General features: G+C 35.1%; 2 protein-coding genes across 2 annotated transcripts; both read left to right on the top strand.

The window, feature by feature from the left end:
* Window positions 1-522: 522 nt before the first annotated feature.
* HELRODRAFT_114213 (hypothetical protein) lies at window positions 523-5,865 on the top strand (the record flags this gene model as incomplete). Its single annotated transcript, XM_009026178.1, has 10 exons — window positions 523-551; window positions 587-658; window positions 1,305-1,370; window positions 1,742-1,840; window positions 1,983-2,224; window positions 2,392-2,516; window positions 3,001-3,141; window positions 4,824-4,961; window positions 5,158-5,456; window positions 5,737-5,865. The coding sequence occupies exons 3-10, from the start codon at window positions 1,344-1,346 to the stop codon at window positions 5,863-5,865; spliced, it is 1,200 nt and encodes a 399-aa protein (XP_009024426.1). The 5' UTR covers window positions 523-551; window positions 587-658; window positions 1,305-1,343.
* A 5,178-nt stretch (window positions 5,866-11,043) lies between these two features.
* HELRODRAFT_85397 (hypothetical protein) lies at window positions 11,044-11,870 on the top strand (the record flags this gene model as incomplete). Its single annotated transcript, XM_009026040.1, has 2 exons — window positions 11,044-11,274; window positions 11,697-11,870. The coding sequence occupies 2 exons, from the start codon at window positions 11,044-11,046 to the stop codon at window positions 11,868-11,870; spliced, it is 405 nt and encodes a 134-aa protein (XP_009024288.1).
* Between the last annotated feature and the right edge of the window lie 4,243 nt (window positions 11,871-16,113).

Genomic DNA, 16,113 nt, shown 5'->3' with positions numbered 1-16,113 from the left:
ACATCGCACGCAGAAATGCATTTCAATTTAAAGTTTGCCGACATGGTTTTGTTGTGGTGAAGAAAAATAATTTGCGAATGGTTAAGTAACTCAAACGAACTGTGGAACGGAGTACGATTTCATGCAGCCAACTTCAGTCGTAATATGTTGTCGTCAAGCTCATAATAACAGGGGATTAATAGCGTTAAAAAGATCACCAATAGGTAATAACGAAATAATCACATTGACGATGAAAAAAATGACGATGACGACAAACATGTTAATGACTTCCATGTTTCTGGGTCGAACAAATTTGTATCGCTGTGCCGGATTAATATAGATCCCTATCAAGTTACTGGTTATTGACACACTGGCTATGGCTATTGACCTATTGACTGATACTCACATACACACACATCACACACACACACTACACGCACACACACACGCACGCCCACACTTGTATAGACACGCACATGAAAATAAATACACCGATGCAAATATGAATCCTTGCCGTTTAAAATCTAACAACTTCCCACATCAATTAACGATCGGCTACTATGCTCCAGTCAACATTGCATGGAAACATCAACATTAACGTCGGGAAATGAAAAATTTTCAATTTTTATTACTACAATTAATGTAAACACGGAGCATAAAAGTGGAATCCTCCAACCAAGTGAGTCCATCAAGTCGCCATCCATTTGGAACATTCACGCCCAACATCATATCGACCGCTTCATCTCCATCGTCATCATCATGATGTTAAATGATGTATGGTGAAATGTTATTTTAATCCTTCATTCGTCATTATTTCAACGCCATTTCAAACATTTCTTACAAAGTTTTAATCATACAACATATTTATTGCGGAATTAAACTGCAAGGGTGTTTTTTTAAAGTGCTGGCTATCAGTTTAATTCTTATATCAGTAATTAGAACAATTGTGAAATAATAAATTCATTCATTTAAATTTCTGTCGGCATTATTTTAATTCATTACGACCAACTCTCATTTCGATTACAATTCCTATTTCACACTTGTGTGTGTGTGTGCGTGCGTTTGTGCTTCGTCTGTTGATTGTTTGACGAGTTAGCTCAGAGAGTAGAAGTGCCTAATTTCGCATTGTTGTTAATGCGCGATGACCTGGTTCGAATCCCGTCAATCTAAAAACCAAATAATATTGTACATGTTGCTTCTCGTTACTAAAGTTTAAACCCTGAAATTGATGATATGATAATTATAGAGAAAAAATAATATTATTAATTAAAATTTAATGAAAGATGCAATAAATATATTTTGTCTCCTCAAAAAATTCAATTAAGGCGTGCTGCCCCACCAGAGAGCTGCCACAGACACCACCGATGCAGGAAGTGTCGTCAGCTCGTGGGGTAAAAGATTCCAGTTATTATCATCAAAATTTCGATTCAGTATTTTGAAAATATTTAAAACTCAACTTACGAATGCTGTTTCGATGGTGTTGGTGATGTTTGTTTGCGAGAGGGTGCGGAGTATGAATTTTGAAATGTAACCAGTTTGAATAGTTTTGAATTTATACGCAGCTCGAGTTCTGCACATTCAATGTTTTTGATTGATTTGTATAATATCTAACTAAGAAATATTATGGCCTTCCACTTTTTTAATTTTTAAGCATTTTACTAGCAATCATTTTTGTGAAGTTTAGTTTGATTGATCTACAAAACTATTATACTTAATAACACCATTTCAACAAATTCATTTCTAACCTGACCCTGATGCGCAGAGGTGGACGTGGACAACCACGCTGACAAGTCTCATGATTGCCCTTTCAACCTCCTACCAATATGGATACAACCTCAGCGTTCTCAACCAACCGATGCTGGTTCGTCGTTTTCCTTTTTCACAGACCGGAAGTGGAGTTAATTTGTTCAAATTATTTTTAAATCAACTTTTGAGCATAATAAAAAACTTGTTATTTAAACTTCCAAAACGTAAAAATAAATTACGTTTCTTGTCATTTTCAGCTGGTCAAAGAGTTTTTGAACGAATCGTACTCCCCCGTAACGACGCCACCGCTAACGACATCGACGTCAACCTCACTGCCTGAAGCTTCGACACCAACATCGCCGTCAACCTCAGTGCCTGCACAGAATTCAATTAGTGAGAACACTCTGACGATCCTCTGGTCGCTATGCACAGCTGTGTTTGTCTGTGGAGGCATGATAGGCTCCTTCGTTGTTGGCTGGCTGGCTGATAGGCTGGGCAGGTTTGGGAATATATATTACAAATCTTCTTGTTAATTTACATAACAGTCGAATATTCAATTTTCTGTCATTAAACCAATCAACTAAGTAACAAAAATAAAATTAAAATGTAAGAAGAAGCTCTCTACAAATGAATGATCTTATTTTGTTTAAATTTCCAACCGATTAGAAAATATACTCTGATGTTGAATGCTGGACCATCCGTCGTGGGGGGATTGTTGAGTGGCTTGTGCGTGTGGGCTGGTTCGCCTGTCCTCCTCCTAATTGGACGCTTCACCACCGGCCTCAGCTGTGGTCAGTCATCGCTTGTTTTTAATGAAATTTGGTCCAGTTTGTCGAAGCCCGCGTTTATTCCTGCTAATTGTTGTTGCTCTCTTGTCATTATAGTTATTGTCAAAATTAATAATAGTTATTATAATATTTATTATTAATCTTACCTTGTTTATTATATTATTTATTAATTTTTGTTAAGACTTCTATTGTCACAATTCACAGATTATTTCAAATTTTATGAAATAACCTGAAAAAATTATGATAAAATTGTCATCACCACATTACGTTATTTAGAGCCCGAAATAAATAAAATTAATTTGACATGTTGATAATATTGACGCAACGCTAAACACACACACCACACTTCTCACACTTACTCACACACACACCACACAAACACACACCACACATACAAACAGACACACACCATACATACACACACAAACACACAAAACATAAACACACCCCAAACACAAATAAACAAACACAAACACACAACACACAGGGGCTGCTACTCAACTCGGACCAATGTACATAATTGAGATTGTACCTTTCAACTTGAAAGGTGCCATTGGAACGTTGTATGGATTGTTTGTTTCAATAGGTATCGTAATAGGAACCTTTTTTGGGTTGAATATCATTCTAGGTTGGTTGCTCAAATAAGAACTGGCTGGTTGATTGTTTGGTTGGCTGTCTTGGTCAACTGTTTTCTGTTTGTATGTTTGATTGATTGATTGGCTGTTTGTTTGAAGGTTTGGTTGGTTTGTTGGGTAATTGTTCGTTTGTTTGGTTACCTGTTTGGTTGATTACTGGTTTCTTTCTTGATTAGTTGATCAGTTGTTTGGTTAGTTGCTAAAATTATTTAGTTAAGTTATTATTTTGTATAAATTTCTGTTGCCCTGATAGGCATGATCAGTTTGTTGTAAATTATTGTTGTTGATATTATTGTTAGATTTTTTAATTTTTTAAATCTGTATTAATTTTAAAATCACTTTAATTACAAGTTTAAGTATTTGGAGATCTAGAAGTCAAAATTGTTTTGATGAGAAATCGCAAATTGTGCGTTCACTTAGTAAGTTGCGTTTTCAGTAAATATAAACGTTGCTAGGCACGTAATGTTGAACTAATGTTACAACACAATATAACATAACGCGACAAGATTTATAGTAGTTTAGTAAATTAGTGTTTGTGTGAAAACCACTGAAAATTAATTGCCCTATTATCCTAGTTCTCCAGACTTGATCTGAAAACTGTTGGTTTATTCCAAGGAAACCGTCTAGTCATTCTGCTCATTTCAGGTGTTTACCACCCTGATACTAACAAATCATTGCTTGATTTTATCAAGTGACTTCTTAAAAAACTTGTATCTATGACCTTGTAGTCCTCTTCTAGACTCTAATCGGAAGAATTTGGTAAAAGACGTATTCTTTTTTTTGGTAATCAGATTGTATGTTTGTATCATATCTCCTCTCTGTGTCTTCCTCTCTCTATACCTGAATCTTATACCTATATAACCGTCTAGTCATTCTGCTCATTTCAGGTGTTTACCACCCTGATACTAACAAATCATTGCTTGATTTTATCAAGTGACTTCTTAAAAAACTTGTATCTATGACCTTGTAGTCCTCTTCTAGACTCTAATCGGAAGAATTTGGTAAAAGACGTATTCTTTTTTTTGGTAATCAGATTGTATGTTTGTATCATATCTCCTCTCTGTGTCTTCCTCTCTCTATAGTAGTCAGTCCACATTCTCTCAATCTAACTTTGTATTGAAGTTTTCTAAAACCTTCAATCATCTTTGTCGCTCTCAGCTGAACATTTACCTGAATCTTTTTCTGAATCTGAGTCTTTATCTTTTTGCTAACCTAGACTTCCCACTCAAACACAGTTTTCCAGATGGGGGCAAAATAAAGTTTCATACAAATTTATAATTATCGATCTCTCCTTACTGACCAATGTTCTTCTAATAAATCCAAGTATTTGATTCACTTTGGCCGCTGCGATTATGGTTGTGGTGTCATCCGCTTAAACACTAGTTGGAAAAGGTAGGAAATCACATTTGTTTTTGCATTATTTGAATGATCCGTTTTTTGTTTGAGTCTGTCAATGTGGATCCAAAAAAAGTTTGCTCGTATGCGTGCTTTTACGCCTTTGTGAGCTCCACAACTGTTTAAATTAATGAATAAAAAATTACTGTAGAATAATAATATCATCACATTATTATTTATATTATCATTATTAATAATTGTTATTATTATTACTATTAATAATTTATTTTTCTGATAAAGTGCACTAGAATAAAAATAAAAAACGGATTTTCTCTTCAAGGGGTTGAAGACAAGTGGCCGATACTGTTGCTTTTGAACGTGGTGCCTGGCTTAGCAAGTCTGTTCGTATTTCCTCTGCTTCCCGACAGTCCGAGGTATCTTCTAGTTACCAAGAAAAACAAAGAAAGCGCTGTGAAAGGTCTCAGACATTTTATTTTGAAAATATTTTTTGCTATTCAATTGAAAAGGGCGTTTGTCTTAAAATTAAGCTCTGCTATAATATTTGAATTAAAACTTCTTATTGCGTTTGAACATAACTAACAAATAAATATTATTGTTATTTAATTGTTTTATTATCTATATAAAGAAATTAAAGTTTGTTTGATGTGCCCCAGCATTAACGTGGTTGCGGCAAAGTAAGGACGTGAGTAAGGAAATAAAGGAGATGGAGGAGGAGTCAAAGAATCAGGGCGATGATGAAACATTCAGCATGTTGAAACTCTTGCGAACTCGTGAACTCCTTGCCCCGCTGATCGTCTGCCTGCTCCTTCAAATAGTGCAACAGTTTTCTGGCATAAACGCCATCACGTTCTACTCGAAAAGCATTTTGTTGAAGGCCGGTGTTTCTGTGGACGTCGTACAGTACGCTATCCTAGGAATTTTTCTGATCAGCGTAGTCACAAACATCTTGACCGTGAGTTTGCTTGAAAATTGTTGACTAATATTTTCTGTTCTATTTTAAATTGAAATTCACTTTTGTGGTTAGAAAAATTATTAATTTTAAACTTTAACATTTAAGGTTTTTACATTTTCATATTCTTTATCCTTGGCTTTGAATTTGATATTTTGAAAATGTTTATACCTTAAAAAACTATCAGCACATTCAATAAGTTTGGTGAGATTTATTAGTTAATTTAATTCAACATTTCAAACTCATATTGATCAATTGATGTAAATTTTTAAATGATTAAAAGGTACCTCTGATGGACAGACTGGGCAGAAGAATGATGCTCCTGGCTCCCATGTCCGGCATGATTCTCGTCCTGATTGTCATCTCCGTCTCTCTCAACTTGCAGGTCATACTATTCGATGAAGTTTTATAATTACTTGGTTACCCGGCAGAATTCGTACTGCCTCAATCAATAAATAAGACCCAATCTTTTGTATAAATCAATTTTAAAGCAAACAAAACAAATCCTTATTAAACAAAAAAGTATATTTTGAATGAAGCATGTTTTATTTTTATTTTTGACACATCATGTTGCTTAATTACAAAATAGAGTTTTCCTGAAATACTGGCTCTATTTAATGTTCAAATTTGATATTGACAGGCACACACAGCTATGAAACAATTTGTTAATGAATTCAAGAGAGATTTTAATTTTTGCTTAAAAACTCTGGCAGTTATGTCACGTTTATCAACTGGTGTTTGGCTATGTAGCAATTCCCTATAGATTTTGGACTATTTTGGGTTACATGTGAATGTAACAAATAAGTCTGGGCGGCCATAATGCCTAAAATATGACATAGCATCTTGTGCATTTTCATGCATTTGGCGTGGGCTTCCTATATAAGTGGCTGGCAAAATTGTCATTCTTCCCATATTATTTACATTGCCATCCATTTATAGGATCGACGAGATGAATGTGTTCTTCTGATCGAAGATGTCTATGGTTCATTCACCCTCAATTTTGAGATACATGTTAACTGCAAACTGATGAAAAAGTCTTTGACAATGACACATCAAAATATAATTTACTTCACCTTGACTGATCATGAGTCTGTATGAATAAAAATTTCTTTTTTGTTGTTATCAGCACCTGCAATCCAAAATGAAAAATTTGTTACTTAGATGAATTGAATTAAAAAGCATTATTTAATTTTGTTCAATTTATTTACCTGTTACTTGATTTACCATTCTGATATTAAAATGGTATCCATCTTCTCCCTGTCAAAAGATTAAAGAATATTGTAATGCATCATAACTTCTGTGTGTTTCAGATACCCATTTTAAATCACTATTGTAAATTTTCTTCCCCAATGACAACAGCCACTTTGTCAATGGTAGGTGAGGTGAAATAAACCTCTTTGTGTGTTCACCGGCAGGTGTTTTGTCAGCTCGAATGATAATATTATGGCTATCAGATGGCATCCGATCCAATGCTATTTCAAACATATTTACTAAATTTTTATTCTGATGAAGAAACATTTGTAATTCATGGACAATGTTTTTCTTTACTGTTGGATTGTGTTGAACCGCACATCCCTAATCTAAGCATGTGACGACTTACGATATATAGCTTCAACACAAAGACAACAGCCCTTCTTCTTGCGACATTTTACGATCGAACTTCTCTTTGTCTAATTGCATTGCCGAACACGTTTTCATTTATTTTGTATTGCGCAAATAAATAAGTTATAAACATTCTTACTTGTGGTTTCTTATATCTAAAGAAACTCTCAACAAATTGGTGACCCCGAACGCGATGGCTTGCGAAACCACGACAAAGAGAACAACGACGAGAGCCCCACTTCAATTAAACACATTCAGCACGGCGAACCCCAAAGCGTGGTTCACATATTTTGAAAATGTGCTTAAGGGCCGAGGTTTTTCAGAAGAAGATGAATGGTACCCCACGCTGGTCGAAAGCCTACCCATGGATGTCATCATAGATGTGGAGACGGAATTGGCGTCGGCACAAACTTACACCTCACTGAAGCGCGTGTTAACGCAGAGGTATTCGGTTTCAGACGAAGAAAATTTGCGCACGTTGCTCCGAGGCGTGGCCATGGAAGACAGAACGCCATCACAACTATTGCCTGTGGGGGGCAAACAATAGAGACGAAAGCATTTTGAAACAATTGTGGTTGGACCAGCTACCATCCGCAATACAAATGCATCTAGCAGTCTCAACCGACGAGTCGCTACAAAGGTTAGCAATCATAGCTGACCGAATGCATCAAATATCCAATCGAAATGGTTCTACCACCATAACACACAACGCCGTAACAAAATCTGGTACCGAAGAGACAACGATTAAGAGAGATGAGGTATTTGCATTCAGGCGCAAACATCAACAACAACAAACGAAAACAAAATTCCCCTCTAGAGAAGCAGATGGTGAGGAGACAGATGTTTGCTGGTACCATAAAACGTATGGGGACAGAGCAAAAAAGTGTGCGAGACCATGCAACTTCAAAGCAAAAGTCGCCAAGTCGTCAAACTACCAGGCCAGTTGCTAATGGCGGCGACAACCTCTGGCCACAACACTTTTAGTCGCCTACATTATGTACAAACATCAAACATCAACAAACATCAACAAACAAAAGTAGTGACAAACAACAACAAACAGCCGCAAAAACAACAAGACACCACATCAACATTCAACAAATCGTGTTGCCTTTTCTACGTCACCGATAACATTTCGAAGACAAGGTTTTTGGTCGACAGAGGAGCCCAGGTAAGTATCATACCTTCACGACAACAACTCCAAAGACCCAAATCTGACTACAAACTGCAAGCTGCAAATGGCACCACCATCGACACATTTGGACAACAGCTCGTAACCATCGACCTCGGTTTACGACGTAAATTCAAATGGGTTTTCATCATTGCAAACGTCACACAGGCAATATTGGGTGCCGACTTCTTGTCACACTTCGATATTGCAGTCGACATGAGGAGACTCGAAATTGTTGACAACACCACGACGTTACAGATACATGGGGTTGTTGAACGCTCCAATATAATCTCTGGCGTAAAACCATACATTACTACGGACAACAACTTTGGTAAAATCATTGACAAATTTCCTAAGTTAACGATGCCTGTCAACAACAACAAAAATGAAAACCAGATACGACACCACATTGTGACTTCTGAACCACCACATCATACGGCCCCACGACGATTGCACCCAGAGAAGTTGCGAGCCGCCAAAGCCGAATTTGAATACATGTGTCAACTCGGAATCATAAGACCATCAAACAGTCCTTGGGTATCACTACTTCATATGGTTGCAAAGTCATCAGGAGATTGGAGACCTTGTGGAGATAACCGCGCACTCAACAACAGGACCACACCTGATTGATATCCAGTTCCACACATCCATGATATCGCTCACAGCCTGGAACAGGTGCGATGGTTTACGAGGTTAGATCTCGTACGGGCTTACCACCAAATACCGGTAGCAGAAGAAGATATCCAAAAAACTGCGGTAACAACACCGTTCGGTCTGTTTGAATTTTTGAAGATGCCGTTCGGGCTGAGAAATGCCGCACAGACTTTTCAAAGGTTCATCGATAGTGTTTTGAGAGGGCTACCTTTTGTCCACACATACATTGACGACATACTAATAGCCAGCAAAACCCTCGAAGAACACAGAAGCCATGTAGAACAAGTTCTTCAACGACTGCAAGACAACGGACTAACCATCAACCCATCCAAATGCGAATGGGCCAAATCATCCACAACATTCCTGTGGCACCAACTCGACAGTGAAGGCATTAGACCCCTCGACAACAAAGTACAGGCAATCATCAATTTTGCTGAACCAACGACTGACAAGCAACTACGCCGATTCATTGGAATGATCAATTTTTACCGCCGATTCATCCCTAAATGCTCAACGATATTGTCACCTCTCACTGACATTTTAACTGGCAAATCGAAAACCATAAAATTTAACGAAGGGCAGCAACAAAGTTTTAGAGAGGCCAAACAGGCATTACTAGCGGCAACCAAGTTATGGTACGTTCAAGAGAAAGGCACTTTTCAACTTTTCACAGACGTTTCAGACGTTGCTGCGGGAGCAGTACTAGAACAGAAAAGTCAGAAGATTGCAAGACCTATAGCCTCTTTTTCGCAAAAATTTAACCCAGCGCAGACCCGCTACAGTACATTTGGTCGAGAACTGCTGGCAGTGTATTCAGCTGTCCGCCATTTTCAACACTTCCTCGAAGGTCGAGAGTTCACAATATTCACTGATCATAAACCATTGACGTTTGCCTTACGTTCAGATTCAAGTTGTTTAACACCAAGAGAGATCAGACACCTGGATTACATCTCACAATTCACAACAGACATTCGACACGTGAAAGGAGAAAACAACGTTGCAGTTGATGTGCTATCACGTACAGAGGTAGCCACGATAACGCCAAAAGCAATTAACCTGGAGGAGATGTCGAAAAAACAGGAGGAGAACACTCCCTGACAACACAGACTCACTAAAAATCAGCATAATTCCAGTCAACAACTCAGAAAACAATATCGTCGTCGACACCTCGTTAGGCACCCCTCGTCCTCTAGTTCCAACAAGCATGCGGAAATCAGTTTTTCTGAATTTCCATTCCCTGTCACATCCAGGAGCGAAAGCAACATCGAAAATAATTAGAGCCAGGTATGTTTGGCCCCACATTGATAATGACATCCGTAACTGGTGCAGAGAGTGTCTGCAATGTCAACGCAGCAAAGTACATCGACATACAGCTTCACGTCCAGCAGAATTCCCTCCACCAAGCAGCAGGTTTCAGCATGTACACATCAATTTAGTCGGACCAATGTCTTCATCAGATGGACACACACACATCTTAACGTGTGTCGATTGTTAGCACTGATCACCAGAGTGCGGTTAGCACTGATCACCAGAGAGATACAGATCAGATACGTGAGCACATTTGATTGACTGACCTAAGTCAGGTTGTCTTCTTCTAGGCATTGTAAATTGTAAATAATCAAAGTGAGAAAGTTTTTCGCTCACTTAGCAGTAAGGTGTCACAATCACAAAATATCCATAAAATAGAGCACATTACTGTGAATGTCATTATTACAAAGGACTAACACAGTAAAGAAAGATGTTGCGCACTCAGATATCGTAACACAATATCTTAATACTTTTTCAGTGTTTTAAAGGATGGATTAACATATTAGTTGAACTTTATTGAATATCAATAAAGTTCAAATTGACTATAAAATTTTATTTAGAAAACGTTTATATGGGAAAAAAGGGCTGTTTTCTGGGTTTTCCGGCAATTATTTAAATTTTTCTTACCTTTAAAACCTTCCCTAGACCTCCACGAACTTTTCAAGACCAAGATAAGATAAATCCGTTCGGCCGTTCTCGAGTTTTAGCGAGACTAACAAACAGCAATTTATTTTTAGATTTAAGTGTAGCAGCTATAATGTTTTGCCAAAAATTATATCATTAATTTAAATAAAAAATGATTACAATCGAAATAAAATGTACATGCTGTACGTGTACAAATAACTTTCCTTTGTTTAAATGGAGTTAATCGTTTCTAACACACAGCCACTATATCCATCGATAAACTATTTGACGATTGTTTGTCTTGTTTCGTACGTCATGTTGTTCGCCAGTGGTCTGGGTCCAATCCCTAACATGATCACAGCCGAGGTCTTCAGGCAGGGTCCGAGATCCAGAGCCATGAGTTTGGCTGGGCTGCTCAACTGGCTGTCCAATGCTGTCGTGGCCACGTCTTTCGAAATTGTGCAAGTTAGTGGTTTAAAAATTGTTTCGAGATGCGTGAATCACATAAAATGGTGACTATATCAGCTTATTCATGTCTACCGATTTGTTTATTTGTTCGATTAAAAAAAATTTTAGCATAGAATATGATGAGAATTTTGCCAAACTTTTTATAAAATATTTTTCTAATCATTGAAAACTTTAGACATCTGGTATCTTCAATCAGGAACAAATTTTTTATAGCTGATGATGATTTTCTAAATTATTATTATAAAAACGTTTAAAAGTATGTTGATTTCCTCGATGAACAAAACAAGCAGGTCAAATTAAGTTTACCAATGTTTAACCTAAAAATTTATTACTGGTTAATTTTAAAAAATCTTCATCTGTTTAAAACTATTATAAAACGCTTAAAATTATACAACATGATACAACCAATCACTATAAAGGCGGCCACTAGAGAATTCATCTTCATCATCTTCCTTGTCATCATGATCGTCTCCGTAATTTTTGTCTATTTGAAAGTTCCCGAGACGAAGAACAAGTCGTTCGACGAGATTGCCAGTCAGTTTAAGAGTACTCGCGGTGGATATAATGAGCAAATGACAGCTGTTGTTGTTTAACTTAACAATGGTTATGAAAAGAATGATAACACGTTAACAGCATAGATGTCTCGATGTAGCAGCATCTAGATATGAAAGTGCTAACACGCGCACATCATAACATGAGCATAGTAGGCACTGCAGTGCATTAAGCTATCGTTATAACACGTTTCGTTAAATAATTGACCTTTGCTTAAACGTATCTCTGCTTGTTAATTGTGTTGCACGTTGTTTTATAATGCTAGAGTTTTGAATATTGTTTATGTATTGAAACTTTTGTATCGTATTATGTAAATTTTTTTTAAATAAATAAGTAATTCTGCTAGCAGCAGAAATACTGATTGATGAAATTGGCTGACGTATTCAAAAATTTTTCTAGCAGTGCGTTTGAAAAAAAGTTTATTCGCTTGACAATTGTTTGATGAGGTTTAAATTAAATGTTGTAAATATATATTCAGAAGTAATTTCTGATTCATCAGCGAACACACGCTATCAATGTTGCCTCGATTTCACGGAATTGCTACCGAATTTCTAACTGCTTTCGAGATAGATGATATCGAATGAATAAATTGTTTTCCAACTATTGTTAATATTTTTGAAATGTTACAAATAAAACGTTTCCACGAAAATTATTAAAAATCTATTTAATCGTGCTACAATTTCTTCGGTAGTATCTGTTTCCCATAATTTGCAACGAACACGAGTGAGCCAGGCATAGGATATTTTAAAACGAGCAAATCAGTATAAAACAGGAGTTACTACTAATGTTCTGCTCCTTGCCTTTTTTGATCATTTTTAAAGCTAAAACGCATTTTGATATTGAAAATTTTTAATCAGCTGAAGAATTTGAAAACTTTCAGTCAGTTGAAGAATTATCTTTTACTGGTCTGTACAGTTGAGTTATAATTTTTTTAGTGATTTTTTTCTAAATTTTCATCAAACTTGGTCACTGAAATTTGTAATGCATTTTGAATAGTGTCGCTAACGGTTAAAGGTAGGCTCGGTTCTAGAAATCTTTTATGCATAAGCAACATGCTAATTTGCTACCCCACTCCATTAATTTTTGATTTGAAAAATAAAACAAAATCTGGTCATTTTAATTCAATATCATTTCACTTTATTAGAAAAATTATTTGGAATAAAACTTTACACAAATAAATAGATTCGTATTGAAAAATACATTTACAAATTATTAATTTATATGAATTGTATTTAAAAATGAATTTTTCTGGCTTGAAATTCTGATCATTTTTATTATTTTTCCCATATCCAATTGATCAGCAATTTCTTTTTTAAGTGAAAGCCAATCACCTCCGATACGATTTTATTATTTTTAACTTTGAAAAACTTATTTTGGTACTAGCAACAGTGATTGGTAACGTTAGAAGAACCAAAATGCTATGGAAAGCTTAGGGAAGACTTCAACAAATTTCGATTAATAAAGTTAATGGAAAACATTTTTTGGATCGCTTTTTGATAGATCAACAAGTTTCTTTATACTTTATTTTGTTCCACAATTCCCATCTTTTGATATTTGATTTACCATCGGATGTTAGAGCTAAGCTCTAAACTTTGTTCATGTGATACTTTCGGTTCATCATTGCCTTCGCATGAAAATTGTGAGATTTTGCGAACAAGGGTGAATTTCTATTCCTCGAATCATTAAACAATTTTCAGTACAATTGGCTTTCTTATTCATTGCGGAAAAACTTCATCAGTGTCAATCGCATAGAAAAGATTTAGCAGCGTTTACATATTTTAAAGCTAGACATAAATCTAAAATCTACGTTATTATCTGTCTACATTGATTTAATTTTATCAGAGCCTTTCCTGGTAAACTTAAAATAGCTAAAGTCTTACCCATCTTCAAAAGTGGTGACCCGAAATGTTTTAAAAAGTATAGACCCATTTCCTTATTATCTATATTTAAAAATTTTGAAAAATTCATGTTCATAAGAATGTTGAAAATTTTAATTAAATTTAACATAATTAATAAAAATCAATATGGCTTTAAACCTAAATCGTCACAAGAAAGAGCAATAGCAGATTTGTATCGATTACTGCTATACAGCTTTTAGTCCAAGCTGTTTACGTTAGGGATATTTGTTGACTTAAAAAAGGCTTTTGATGTTATTGGCCATGAAACCTTGATATCCAAATTGTCTAATTACGGATTCAGGAGCACTGCTTCGGAATGGTTTGGATTAAATCTGCATGATCGTAGACAGTTTGTATCTGTTGAAAGTATTGAATCCTCATTGTCTGTTATTAAAACCAGCGTTCCACAAGGGGCAATTTCAGGTCCGTTGTCTCGTTTATACTATTCTTGGATGATCTTTTTTTGGTGACTGATCGTTGTACAACGGTACTTTTTGCTGATGACGCCAATATATTTTTATCCGGTAATTACCCGGTGGCGTTGTTTAGCGAGATGAATGAACCTCTTGTTAAATATTATGATTACTGTGAATTAAATAAATTGACTTTAAACTTAAAAAAATCTTGCTATATAATATTTGAACATACAGTTGAAACCATCAATAAAGTATTTACAAATTTATCTCTGATAATTGGTGATACCACTTTGCCTCGAGTCGAGTCAACGAAATTTTTCTTGTAATGGTTATCCTGATTGACTTAAATTGAACACTAGAGGTACATACGATAGTTAATAAACTATACAAAGTTATTGGCATTATGTACAAATTACGCGACAAATTAACTGCAAACACCATGATAATGCTTTATTATTCATTTTTTACCTTTACTTTATATATGGCAACTTTTACTAAGAATCAACTTTTACATATTTAATACGGAAAGCCGTAATTTTTAATTTTATTTAGTTCTAACTGCGAAATATAAGTTTTCTTTAAAAATTCGTTCGAATACATCAAAAAATGATCGTTAAGTTATCATCACGAGTTGAGACAAAGTTTTGATCGTATTCTAAAAAAAACAAATGCATGCCATATAGTGTCTGAAACATAGCGTGCGCTGTGCCTCATATAAGGATCAAGATATATGGTGGATGTATTGAAAAAATTGTTTGTTTTGAAAAACCACCGATTTAACTGGCTTCGAATAATTTTAATCAATTGAGTACTGCAAAGTACATGATTATTATTTGCTCCATTCCGAAAATGAGGAAGAGTTATCTTTTCTTTTTTATGATCTTTTCTTATCTTTTATGATTTTTTTTGAGCGCTTCATGATTTGATATAAAAAGCAAAGACTAAGACTGTTAACCACATAGACGCATAAATCACTGTGGGAAAATTTTCGTAATCAAGGTAAGTTGTAGCATATTTAATTTTAATTTTATTTATTAAACTTCGATATATGAACATTTTAAATGCATTATGAATTTCGACTTTAGTATTATTTTTATGTCGAACTTGTTAAAATGTGGAAATTCAACTAGACCAATCGTTTTAATCTATAGGTGTACAAATTCATTCATACATGAACTTTATGCCTGTTCAACCGCATGGCATTTTATTTAATTTAAGTCTTTTGGTAAATTTTTAGAGGCAATTTTGAATTTAAAATTTTTTCTAATAAATAAATAAATAATATCAGTTGATTTCAATTTTTAATTAGAATAAGCGAGTTTTTATTTTCTGTTGCTCTTGACACTCCTTATCAATTTTACGGTTCACTTAATCTGTCAATTGAAAATTTTGTTTGCTAACGTAAGAATTTTGTCGATTGTGTAGATAAATTAAAATCAATTTTTATGTAAGAATGGCAAGTGTTCAACTCGAGAAATTTAAGTTCTGAATAGAAGTATTCTGCACTGAAAATTTTGTGGTTCTGTGGGGGGAGGATTTTCAAAAGATTTCCAAACCATCCACGTAGTTAGAAAACAAAAATTTGAAATTTAGCTGTAGTTGTAGTTTTAAGCACGTGTTGAAAATGTTTAAAAATTTTAGTAAAACATTATTTGTAACTAAAAATTTATTACATTTTTAACTAAACTATTTTTTGCCTTTATCTTTTGGTTTCTTAATAAAACCAAAACATTGTAAATTTTTAAGTTCTGCTCCATCTTTCATTTTTGCCTCCGATTACGATCCGCTCTGCTTTTGCTCATCACTGAGCGTGGCGTTATCTTTTTCGATTTAACTTTCGTAAGGTATGAAGATTTGACCAAATAAACCTGAACTTCCAATGTTTTATGCTAGATATGGGCATAGGGAAAATGTATTTTCTGCGTCCATAATTCAATGAATCAATGAATGTTTTTAAAAGTTATGCTCAA

Source organism: Helobdella robusta, assembly GCF_000326865.2.
Source record: "Helobdella robusta unplaced genomic scaffold HELROscaffold_45, whole genome shotgun sequence".
Classification (NCBI taxonomy): domain Eukaryota; kingdom Metazoa; phylum Annelida; class Clitellata; order Rhynchobdellida; family Glossiphoniidae; genus Helobdella; species Helobdella robusta.
Note: the sequence above shows the minus strand (reverse complement) of the source record. Positions and strands in the feature narration are given on the sequence as shown.